The 13,362-nt window shown below is 40.4% G+C and overlaps 1 protein-coding gene across 6 annotated transcripts in view; it reads right to left on the reverse strand.

Moving 5' to 3' along the window:
- Positions 1-13,362, reverse strand: part of sox13 (SRY-box transcription factor 13) — a 56,854-nt gene that overhangs the window by 16,340 nt on the left and 27,152 nt on the right. For 5 of the 6 annotated variants that reach the window (XM_078249567.1, XM_078249570.1, XM_078249572.1 and 2 more), the window contains 6 exons: positions 10,988-11,204; positions 8,268-8,370; positions 5,933-6,019; positions 5,319-5,491; positions 4,185-4,253; positions 3,274-3,388 (listed from right to left, as the gene is read on the reverse strand). In XM_078249567.1, the coding sequence (XP_078105693.1) occupies positions 3,274-3,388; positions 4,185-4,253; positions 5,319-5,491; positions 5,933-6,019; positions 8,268-8,370; positions 10,988-11,204 (764 nt within the window). The remainder of the gene's footprint in view (positions 1-3,273; positions 3,389-4,184; positions 4,254-5,318; positions 5,492-5,932; positions 6,020-8,267; positions 8,371-10,987; positions 11,205-13,362) is intronic. The other variant, XM_078249568.1, reaches the window with a different exon arrangement.

The raw sequence follows: 13,362 nt of genomic DNA on the forward strand, positions 1-13,362 counted from the left end.
ACGCCTTTCAAAGATCTCTGGCTATAGCTGACCTCAGTCACACACACACACACACACACACACACACACACACACACACACACACACACACACACACACACACACACACACACACACACACACACACACACACACACACACTATCAGATGATTCAACAGTGCATCTGCCTCAGAAACAAACCCATGAAAGAAGGTATTTAACCTTGCTAGCAGAGGCAAACACATTCCACTCCTAGAGAAGACAAGGTCACCCACGAGCACGGCTTTTAAGACTCGTGAAGGCAAGACTGCACAAAGCTGCGTCTTTCTAAGCTGTACCCTGGATAGCCTGCTAACTGTACAAGCATTACGTGTGTGAAAGCTACCATCAACCACATTGTACATTTGTTGTGGACTTTTTTTCAAAAAGAAAGACGCTGCAGCATGGATGGCAACAACAACAACAACTTTTAACCACAAAGTTTCTGGCCTTGAATGCACACAGTCACTGTCAGATATGTGTAATGTTGATTCTGTCTTCACAACAAGGAATGTAAGAATAGGGTATGAAAGGACTGACTAACCCCCTATGTTTCCAGCACTAAAGGCCTGCTGGAGGAAAACCATATCAACATATCACAATGACAATAACAAAGACAGACTCTAAAACATACAATACAATACTGAGCGTTATTGAGTTCCTTATTAATCATAATGCTTATATTCTATGATTCTAAATTGATAATGTAGCGTTGTTAATAACGTTATGTTGACAGAACAAAAAAGGCAAAACTCAATCGCAAGGGCACAGTGCAGCACTTAGAGTGAATAGTTCATCTCTTCATAGTCAAAGAAGATGAGCATTTGAAGGAATTTTGGATTTAACTTTGCCAGACGAAGGTGAAGTCTTTTGACAATACGGAGCCTAATGTTAGCCGAGTGGAGCACCCACTTCTAGCAGCTAAGAACGAGCACGAACACTTTATGTGAAGGGGTGTGCAAGAGACTGACATGACACCTGTCATGAACATGAAGGAGTCATTTTGAGTGTTCATGAACGAAATGCGTTACTAACTTTAGACCAGGTTTTTGTTGGTCAATGGCCGTGACTAACATCTACAGCTCGGCTGTAGTTCCAATGAGACAACCTGTAGGGTGACCGAAGAGGGAAAAGTTACATAGTGTGCCTTTAAACGACGTGGGCGCTGGACGGAAAACTGACAACTGGGTCGGTCTTAAACTAGCAAAGACACTTGGGTCAGGCTTTGCGCTGCGCCTGGTGCAAGATAAGGCCCTTAGTGTCATTTGGTAAATTATGACACATTTAATGCAAAGTTGGCATTGTCCGAGTTGTCTTTGGTCAAGACAACTTGACATTAAGCAACATAACATAACATCATAAATATGTCATGACAGGCCCAATTATCAAACTTTCATAAACATTTAGCTTTATGTGTTAACATTACATCAAACAGTCATTAAGAGGTTGGTTTTTACATCGGCTGTCATGAGAGCATTATAATTGTGTCATGAATATTTTTCCTTAACCTCAAGTAAAGTGAAACAATTTGGACCTGTCATGAAGTTTGATATCCTCATCAAATGTGTATATGACGCTTGACTTCATATAAAGTGTTACCGAACAAGCTGACCACTGAAGATACAGACAAAAACATCAGAGACTGTAACTTTCCTCAAATTAATTCATGAAACAAATGACATATTTCCATCACATTTTCCACAGTTTTTGTTTGTTTGGGGTTTGGTTATTTTTGTAATTAGGTCATCTTATTGTAGTGGCACACAACTGAAGAATCAGCATCACTGACAGTTTATCTCGATGCACCCGATTCCTAACATTTGAACAATGAACAGTAGTGGATTCCCATCCACGTTCATTTGCATTTTCTCTTGCCGATTTTCTGAAAATTTGGTTCACATTTGCACTACATTGGGATGCAAACCATGGAGACCATTTGGCTTAACTGCTAGTTGTGTTTTTATAGTGCTATTTAGTGGAGTAAAGACGTGAATGAGCACACAGAGCCCTGGAGTAAGAGCCTGAATCTAGTACCCCATTTTCTAATCGAGAAATGTTTTGAATGGAGAATCGATTCTGAGTAGATTCTTTTTTTCGTTTTGCCATTACAACAATAGATTTATGGTTCCATGGGAGCCAGTGTGTCCCAACTAGGCCTGTACAACATATTGTTTTATTTTAAATCATCATCGTGATATTAACTGGTGCAATAAAGACATTGCGAAAGGCACTCAAAGATTTGTTGTGTTAGTTGGAAGAAAGTATCAGTAAAAAAATGTACTTTAAAATGCAACTGTCGCTCTTTTTTTAGTGGTGCCTTTTATATTTAATTAAATGTTCAATTTGTTCATTTCAATTGTTATAAATCAAAAGAAAATTGCAGTAACAAAATACTGAAAGCAGCAGAAATGCAGAACTGTGTTCCCTTTGATATCCGTTTATTTATCGCAAATGAAGCATAGCTGACAGCTGTGGCAGGTCACTGAGTCAAGCTCAGCCATCATCTCAGCTCACAGCTGACAGTTCCTCAGTCAGCACACCAGCTGATGGCTCAGCTGATTTCCTCTTTTGATTGGATTTCGATATAGTGTGCTCTATTTAAACTGCTTTTCCCAGCAGACCTTGCTGCATCTCTGCTAGCACTTGCAACCCACCTCCACCCCAGCTCCTCCTTTTCATTTATGTTGTCTGACTTAATCAAGATCATGTCTCTGTCATTGATGCTGCTCTGTTCTGTACTCTACGGGGTCCTGCACTGCTGCTCTCCACGCTTAAGGCTCTCCATGTATGCACATGGAAGGGCAGGGAGGCCCCAGAACAGAGCCATACTGCCAAATACAAATTGCAGATGAATGAATCTATTTTGACAAAGTGTGTTGACTGAAGTCATATTGTTATCGCAATATTTAACAACGAGCCAGGGACAGAGAGGTCAATTGCTTCATGAGGAACTGTTAGCTAGTGTGTCTTTAGCTAATTTCAAGACGTGTCTTAAAATGACGCACTTTAGGATTCCATCCTCCCAAATGCATAAAAACAAATGCATTCTGATAATGTATTCAGGTTACTCTGCAGAGTAAACTCGGGGTCTTTTGTTTGAATAAAGATCTTAGTTCTAGCATCATCTCGGTCTCCTTGAAGAAACTCTTGATCAGTATAATCGGCAACTATAAAAATCCACAACATTATCTCATATGGTGCAGCCCTTGTCTCTTCTCAAGGCTGGAAGCTGTCTGTTAGCTTTGATGACTGACCTGGCTTGCAGGGGATTGGTTGCAGTGGCAGGGCCATCTGGGGGTCAGAGGTGACGGAGAGGGACTGGGTGTTGTGGTGGAAAGCCGGGATCATCACGTAGGGCATGTTCACCTGCTGGGACAAGGCAGGACAAATACTCCTCACATAAAAGTTCTTGCCTCATTTGTCTGAAACAGATTTCTGATCTGCAATGAGAACTTCCAGGGTGCGATTTGTCGGCAAAGTGATCAATGCCACTTCACCAATAGACCACATATTATACCCATAAAATAGAAGTATTTTAAATTCAGTAAAGCACTGTAACGTGAACAGTCTATACTGCGATAGGTCAAATCAGAGCAGCCGTTGCTGGTTGTATTTAGCCTCTACAGAGCTCCGGGACGCCGGCTACCAGCAGCAGTTGTTTAGCCGCCAACAGGTGACTGTGAGCCTGCTACAGGCTTTCGGGGGCCGTGGTAGTGGAGTTTAGCCGGAAAAAGTGAGCTTCATGCAGCGATGACAGTTAAGATTAGGCACCAAAACGACTGGTTAAGTCTAGGAAAAAGATTGTGGTTTGGATTAAGATACTCCCGAGGACGAAGTGAAGTGAAGTGAAGTGAACTCCGCTCTCTGGCTTGAAAGCGCTGTGTTTTACGTTGACGCCACAATGTGCTGTTTCATTTTGAGATCATTTTCCATTGGATATTGAAGTTCATAAATAAGTGTTTTGGCATGGCTGGCCGAGTGGCTCTATATCCATGGTAAAGGAAGGGGGATTTCATTCTTGCATGCTTTGTTTTGTTGTGCATGATCAAAATGATTTTATTTTACAAATCGCACCCTGACAACTTCTCATTTGTAATTATGATCCCATGCCAGTGCTGCTGGCTGTGGTATGTGAAAACCCGTGTAGGTCATGAGAGGAGCTGACCTGGATCTGCTGCTGAAGCAGGTTGATCTTGTGCTGCTGCTGGATCAGCTGCTGCTGCTGCTTGGCGATCTGAGACACAAGACACATCACGGACTGTATACAGACACAAGTGCACAATGCAATTCACTGCAGAACGTAGGAATCGTACCCTGTATCCCAATTACATAAAGAGACGTCCGTTACATGTGCAACATCTGTTATTTATTCACTGCTGCTACTTATGTTCACACTGTACTTTATTTATGTTCACACTGGACTAGAATAGCATTTGTACAATCCATTGTTTTAGCAACATCATCTTTTCACCCCAATCTTACTTTTTAACCTAATCTCACTTTACTTCTACTTAACTTTTTTATTTCTAGCACTGTAGCTATATTGCTTCATACATGTATTAACTAATCTCTTTTCTTACTCCTATTTCTACCTTGAACCTGACTGTGAGCAACTGCAACTGAACAATTTCCCTGAGGGGGTCAATACAGTATTCAGATTCTGATACTTAATATACTTAACATGAATTCTACAAATTAATAAATACCACATTGATAGTGAAATGACAATTGATAATACTACTACACTACTACACATTGTATATTGAGATGATATGTATGATATATTCAGATTACTAAGATGCCTTAGTAGAAGAATATTTCAAAACAGAGAACTGGTTAAGCTGAAAAACAGTGAAATCACACATCTTTTGGTCCAGTTCACAGTTAATTAAATTGGCCTACAACACGATGACTCTGTGCTGTTGTCTCGTCGTGTGTTAAAAAATTAAATCTCAAACAACGATCGCTTATCATTTTGTCTCTCTAATTTGCCTAGTCCTCATGCATCTTCATATGCAGTCAAAACACAAACATTAATGTACAGAAGGGACTTTTAGTTCCTGATTTATTCGTGGTTACTTAGTTTCTGGGTCTGTCTGGTCAGAAAGCCTCATTCTAGTTTTCATCAAGATAATAGTCCCGTTTGTATGTTTTGATGAGAACGGTGGTAGGGGCGGTGATATTAATCATCACATCGATGCATCACGATGCGGACCTAGACCATTCTGCATCTAACATTCAACTTAAAGACAGCTGTACATGCTTGCCACCAATTTACAAAACCTCCTCTGAGTGGTACCTGTTCCTGCTGCTGTCGAGCCAGCTCCATCTGCTGCTGCTGTTTCTCCAGCAGCAGGGCGGCCATGTTCCTTTGCTCAGAGTGGGCTCCTAGTAGCTGCTCCCGCAGACCGCTCAGCTGGTTGATCATCATCAACAACTGGAGCTCCTTCTCTGCCAGAGCCTCTGGGGTACCTGGAGAGGGTCAGGTTTCTATAAAGACTGCCTGAGCACTTATGTTTAACGACAGACTGATGATCAGTGTTGGATGGTAAAGGGATATATATTATATAAGTCCTCCTGCTTCTCTCTCTAAAGATGTGTCTTTTTGTTTGTCTCTATGTTTTTGTCCCAACTTATCCTGATTTTAGAAGCAACACCAGATGAAACCAACAATTTTGACAGCTAAATTATCCAAGCAGTGGTGTACCAATTTACTGCACGCAGCCTGGTATCTTTTGAAATGTCTAACAGGTGTTATACAATATTTATTTCAGTTAACAAAGCAGATAAGGATGACAAATAAATAAAAATAAAAATAGATATTTGCACAATCAATTAGTAATGTGTTGGAAATAATGGTATGTAAGTGGTATAGAAATGGTTTAAGGGTGTTGGTAGTGTTTGAAAGCTGACCTTTCAGTTGTCCTGCCCCCACTGTGCTTTTATCCAGAAGTTTCTCCTTCCAGTCAGCATTCAGCAGCTTCTCAATGGTAGGCATTACTGTTAACAGGACACAACAACAGGTACTCAGCAGAGCTGCTCCGGATGGCTTGAAAAAAATATATTCTGTCAAATAAAATCTATCTGACACCAAACTACTTTCTCAGCCTCTTCTCTGCCTTCCTAATGGCATTGACTGAAGAAGACTTTTGAGGTACCGAAGGGCAGAGGTTGTTTGTGCCTCTGGGAGAAGTTTTTGAGTGTTTGAGTGAATCGATATTTGGACAGAGAACAATCCAAGGTCAACTAGTGGAGAAACTTTGAGAAAAAAAAACAAACAAAGGCGAGGAGTGCAGCCTGGTGAAAGACTTGAGGGCAAGGAGAGTCTCAGGAGCAGCTCGGAGAGCAGCTTTTACTTGACATGTGATTGACAAAAACATCCTCACTGCGCTAGACAAACTGTCACATCTACCCATCGATTTTCAGCAGACTGCATTGTTTAATGCTGAATAACAGCAGAATGTAGTGCACTTAAAGACATAAGATATGGAGTCGTCAAAGTCTGTTCGGTGAGAAAATTGTATAGATGTTTGTATAAGCAAGTAAGAGAGAAGGACACAAAACTGAGATGCAGAACAGAGAAAGACTGTGCAGGTGCAATGATACCAATGTTTCAAATCCAACACTGAGGTGAGTAGTTGAGGTGAATTAAGTGCAGCTCCAAATACAAGTCAGTCAACAGTCGCTCATGTTACTGAGTGCGGTAGAAACAGACACATATACTGTACCCAATTTCACAGAGATTTTCACAAAACATGTATGCCCTCAAAATAACGTCTTGGCAGTAGTTAAAAAGTGCAGGTTTAAATATTAAAACACAATTACATGTTATTTTTAACCTGGATCTCATGTTTCTATTGGTTACAGAATGACTTTCACAACTGATTGCCTGACGGCTTGTGTCATGTTTTGCAGTGTTGTCAGATCACAGCAATCCCTGTGATGTGTATAATGTTGCCATAATCCAAAAAGGGAAAGTTTTTTGTTTTTTTAACTTAACAAACGTCACGTTCTGTGTCACGTGCGTAACTTTCAGGAAGTGAAGTATCGTCTGATTTGAACCCAAACCACAATCTTTTTCTAAAGTTAACTAAGTAGTTTTGGTACCTAAACCAACCAAACTGCGACCATTTTACAACGTTAAAGACGTGTTTAAAATCACGACCTTTACGTTCAAAACTGCAACCGACGTTCTCTGGTTTAGATAAAAGGTTGTACTTTGTATTTCTGCCTCTCCTAGGGGCGCTGTTTTCTGAAATGCTCCTGTCAGTCGTATAAGAGAGTAGGGAACAAACCACCCGTATCGTAGTATGGTTTGGAGGATACGTTGGTGAGTTTGCTCATAGGCACAGTGGTGCTTTGAGTTAAATTCCAATGCTAACGTGCTCGCAACGACAATGCTAACATGTACTACACAAAGTCTAGCTGAAGTTTTGCAGGTATTTGGTCATAAATCTAAATATTAGGCAAAGGGATATTTGACCTCATGATGGCGCTACAGGAAAAGTCAGGGGATCATCAAAGTCATTCAGATGTATCCTCTAGGGACTGTGAATATCTGTAGCTAATTGCACAGTAATCCATTCAATAATTAGTATGATATTTCACTCAAAACCAAGAATGTCAACCTGCTGGTGGTGCTAGAGGAACGAGGATCCCCAAAGTCATTAGGATTCACCCTGTGGGGACCATGAATGTCTGTAGCCAATTACATAGCAATTCATTCAACAGTTGTCAAGCTATTTAAGCCTGGCCATCTGTAGAGCCTAAACACAAGACCCAAGTGGTGGTAAACCATAATTACACTTTAGTATTTAAAAAAATAAAAAAGTAAATTGTAATTATGAATCATAAATTATTAGGCTAGACAAAAACAGTTTTTCACTCTGACTTAGATCATTGATGGATGCTTAAAAACAGCATATTAAAAACAGCTGTGTTAAAACAGCTTGGGTTCAAATTATTTTGTCAAAATATTCAAAACAGGTTAACAGATAAAAACAGTGTACAGAATTAACACTCAGTCCGCACAGCCATGGTTTTAAATAACAGGAGATATGTCTTCAACATCAATAACAGGAAATATTTTTTCCGTTATATATATAATGCGCCAAAGTGCAAGCCATTAAATTGCCAATACTAGGATAGCTTCTTCTGCCAATCGTATGATTCCTTGACAGCGCTATGAACACTAGTCCTGACACTGCAGAGCAGACATTTAACAGAAGACTGTGGAGTTTAGACAGACCTTCCTTGAAGTTGGATTGTCCTTCTGGTCTTTCATGTGTCCTGGCCTCCTTCAGTCCCAAGGGGCTTTGTCTGTGAGGCAGCTCCTTACCTGGAGAGCCCTCCTGTCAGGGTACACAAAGAGGCCGTCAACTGAGCATCAGAGCAGGGCTGGGCAATATATCAATATTATATCGGTATTGATATATATACGAGGCTAGATAACGTCTTCTGTATCTGTTACTGTTATTTACCTTACCCACTTAGTCATTATATCCACATTACTGATGATTATTTATCAAACATCTCACTGCATAAATATGTTGTGAAAGCACCAATTGTCAACCCTAGAATATCGTTGCAAGATCGACACCATACCTCGGTCAAAAATACCGTGATATTTAATGTTGTCCATATGGCCCAGCTCTACATCTGAGCAGGATAAGGAAAGGTACGGTAACCCGTTTTAATAACCATATGTGGCAAATGGTAAATTGAAAGTGAATTAAACTTTGTTTAATAGTTACTTTACTGTTAAAGGGGTGGTTCAGAATTTTGGACATAGAAGCTCATTTCCAGGTTAGCCAGTGTGTTATTTATCAGTGGAGACCGTCTTCAACACTTTTCATCCAGTCCTTCCAGCTGCAGAGTTAGCTGCTGCTAGGCTAGCGCAAGTCAACAGTATCTGCTAGCCTGCCACTAAAAACAGTCTTACCCACTCCACAGTAGAGTTTAGATTCTCTGCCCGAGCCCGAGCCCGGCCCTCCCTTGACCAAGCATTTGTGTTTTTTGAATCATGACTTTGTTAGCCTTACTGGGTGGGGAGAAAGCTCTGCCTCTCCAGCTTCTCCCGTAGCTCTGGGTGGAGGTCCTGACCTGACCTGAGTGGGGGGTAAACTGGGCTACATCGTGTCTCCCCCCTCTGCAGCACTGTTGTCGGCCAGTGCGTCAGCATGCAGACCGTGCCGAAGGACTGCAGCATTAATTAGGTGACTGAGACAAGAAAATCTCCTTTATGGTTCCAGGGCTTTGATTATGTTCCTGCCTTGATCTGTTCCCCTCACTATTCAGCTGAGGGAGCTACGGTCGAGGGTTTTGTTTTACGTTTCTTCATTCGGATCCATTTGCGATCCGTTCTGAATAAACTAACAGCAGTTTACATGCTTCGTCCTTGTTGCATTACCTGGATTTATTAAGATAATTCTAAACAGATTTCTGGAGTTCAAACAACTCTGAATTGTAGTTGAGAACATCAGTTATAACGGCCCACGTATAAAAAAATGTCGGTTTAATTGGGCTCGGGCTCATAATTACAGTTAATGTGTCGGGCCGGGTTCGGACGCAACTTGATTTTTTGGGCCTGATCTAAGCTCTACTCCACAGTACACCCGAGGCAAGTAAATTATAACACCAGACTATCGATGGAAATGTCTGTGTTGATAGAATAATGTTAGAATTAAAACTACCCTTCTATCGCATTGCAATAGTTATACTTTGTTCCCTGTAGTTGGTAGCATAGGCTACAGCAGCGGCGGAGTGATGTTACCTAGGCTACCAAGAAAGCCAGTTTCCATGACAATCACACAAGTTTATTTACCTGCCGCTGTCACTCATTGCTACAGAAGCAGAGTACATTGCACGAAGGAATCAACACAATGCATTGAACTGTAACGTAATCTCCACTAACGTAAGTCTCAATCTATCAGTAGCAGCTAGGCTAACGTTATGAAAGGGGCTAGCTTTATTAGCTAGAGTAGCCTACCAAAAGTTATTACCTGTTCATCAGTAGCTGTTGGTGATTTGTGGTCCTTTAGATTGCAGGGGTTTTCAAGGGTAGTTTTATTTCTAACATTATTCTATCAACACAGACATTTACATGGATAGTCTGGAGTTATAATGTATTTGCCTCAGGTGTACTGTGGAGTGGGTAAGACTGTTTTTAGTGGCAGGCTAGCAGATACTGTTGACTTGCGCTAGCCTAGCAGCAGCTAACTCTGCAGCTGGAAGGACTGGATGAAAAGTGTTGAAGACGGTCTCCACTGATAAATAACACACTGGCTAACCTGGAAATGAGCTCCTATGTCCAAAATTCTGAACCACCCCTTTAACAAACAATGAAATGAGGATGTTTACGTATTATTAGTAATGCTATAATTGATGTTATCATTAGTTTATGAATGTAGATGATAGATAAGAATTCATTCATGATTAATAAGTGATTTATTAAGCATCAATATTGATGTAGCTCCATTAAATGTTTTGGTGATCTATAACAGAGATGATTATTGAATATTTGTTCATTGATATCTAAATAATGTTTATAAATGCTTTACAAATTATGCATTAACCATTAACAAGGTATTATAATCACAAGTTGCAACTTTATAATAACCATCCAAATCATGTTTACTGACGGTTTACAAACAATTTCTTAAATCATATGGTAATCATTAACAAATACTTAATAAAATATATAATATGCCATGATGTGTGTAAGACTGAGTTGTTAAAATAACATAAATTAAAGCATTACTAATAATTAACGTTATTATCGATCATGTCATTGTTTGTTAACAGTAAAATAACTATTCATTTAAGTTTAATTAACTATCAATTTACCATTTGTTAGTGCTAGTGTTACCAAAGTACATGTTTTAGTTTGACATATCAATCTGTGAGACTTAATTTCCTAAAATGCGGGTCGATAACCTTTCTCCGTCGCGCATTTCATAATATCCTCACCGAAGGGGATCGGGAGAGCGGTGGGGTCAATTGGCGGGCCTCCAGTGGATGATTTCCTGACCACCCACGTGAGGGAGACCTCTTAGGAGGTTCAGCATTGCTAATGACTCCACCCCCTCTGCAGGACTCCTCCTGTTCTACTTTGACACCGACGCTCGCCATGCTGACATCCCCGCCAGAGAGGAGGTGCAGTGCTGGAGGGCTGGGCTCAACCATTCTGTTGAAAGAAACACAAGACACAGAACTCTCATTTGGGTGTGGTGAGGTTTGGGCACTTGCCATGCCAATTTTGGTTTGTTGGTTGATATAATTACAGCAGAAAGCAGAGATCAATATAACAAACAGGAAAACCCTAGGAATCCACAAATACTTTACATTTCACACCAGGTAATCTGTGCAGCACTTCTAATCTAATCATGTATCACATTGAGACGATGATAATGCAGAGTTACTCCATTACTCTGTGGACAAGACTAAGAGTGTACAGTTATGCTAGCGACTCTGCGAGGCTGTACTTAGGCTCAGTGATGCTTTGCACTAACTGCTAACATTAGCATGATAACATGCTTACAATGAGAATATTAACATGCTGAGGTTTAGCAGGTATAATGTTTACCATGTTCACCATCTTAGTTCATAATTTTAGCATGCTAACATTTGCTGATTAGCACTAAACAGTAAGAACAACTGAGGCTGATGGGAATGCCATTTTGCAGGTATGTGGTCATTAACCAAAGTATTGGACAAACGTTTGCCCTGATTATGGTGCCAAATGAAAGCTCAGAGGATTAAAGTTATCACAATTCATGGGGACAATGAATGTCTACAAAAGTTCAGCAGTGAAGTAGATGTTGAGATATTTCACAGTGAAAACGTTAACCTGCTGGTGGTGCTAGAGGAAAATTCAGAGGATCACCAAAATTATTAGAATGTATTGTCTAGGGACCTCAAATATCTGTGGTAGATTTCTTGGCAATCCATCCAATAGCTGTCATGATATTTCCCTCTGAACCACACATGTCAAACCTCATGGTAATGCTAGAGGACAGGTCAGAGGACAACCAAATTCAGTAGGCCTCATCCTCCAGGGACCATGAATATATGGACAAAATGACATTGCAACCAATTAAATAGTTGTTGAGATATTTCAGTTTGGACCAACGGTGTAAGCGTGGCTAAAAACTGCACTGAACAATTATGTAAGCCATGTATGCCATCAACTGGACCCTTGTAAATTCTCAAATAATGGCATTGAAATACTACCCCTGGGACATGGTCAACACGAACAGATAAAGGCTGGCCCCTATTTACTAGATGGGTGGAATAACCTGTACTATTGTGGCTCACATGATACATCAGCTGCTCTTTTCCACACTCAATCTTTTTTCTCAGCAATTAATTCCAATCGGTACAACTTTGCAGTTTTTTCGACCTATGTTAAGCTAAAACCAAAATTAAAAGTCCACCTGGACAGAGGGATTATGTCCTTTGAGCCAAATCTTGAAACATCTGTGCAGATGTTGACTTGCACTGACAGTAGATTGACAGCGATCAAAATTACAAGATTGGAATTCATTAGTGAGTAAGAACATAGTTTCTGTTAAAAAAATAAAAGCAAAGTGGTGAGTATTACTTGACTCATTCATTTTTTGTAGGGATGGATTTAGGATTTATTTTATAGAAATAAACATTGTGCTACATTTTTGAAGACAACAAGGAAACAAGAGGGGATACTGAGATAACAAGGACGTTTTCTTAACTATGAATATGTATAAAACAGTAGAAATGAGAACTATAGACATCACTGTAATATAAACTTGCTTTAAATGACCACCTGCTTCTCACCACCGTTACATATTTGACCACTATTTAAGAAATGACTATGAAATTAGTTAAATTCCACTTTTCTGTAATTGAGTACGGCAAATTATCCCAATTATGGACGAATGTATAATACTGACAATTCCAACGATGGATTTGACTGTCCAACCCATTCTCAGTCCCAACAAGCTTGGTCAGTGGCTCCCAGCCTCAGATAGCGCAGCCTATAGCGTCTGTATGGGACACATCGGGCAGATAAGATGAGTAGTATGAAGAGCAACGATGGTAGCGAGTAGGATGAAAGACCAAAAATCTGCATAAGGGGTCAGGTCGGGGTGGTGGATGGGTCAAACAACACAGGACTTTCACCCAGGAGACTGGGGTTCATGTCCCGTTCTTGTCCCACCCATGATGTTTTCCTAACCCTAAATACTGTATGTGGTTTTACCCTGCACGTTAAAACTTGAAACCAAATCGGTCCCGACCAAGTGTGTTGAAAAATGACGGCAAAGGGTTACCCAGAGCGTCAAATATCGCCGTGCATGGGATTACAT

This window comes from Sander vitreus, chromosome 4, assembly GCF_031162955.1.
Source record: "Sander vitreus isolate 19-12246 chromosome 4, sanVit1, whole genome shotgun sequence".
NCBI classification, from domain to species: Eukaryota; Metazoa; Chordata; class Actinopteri; order Perciformes; family Percidae; genus Sander; species Sander vitreus.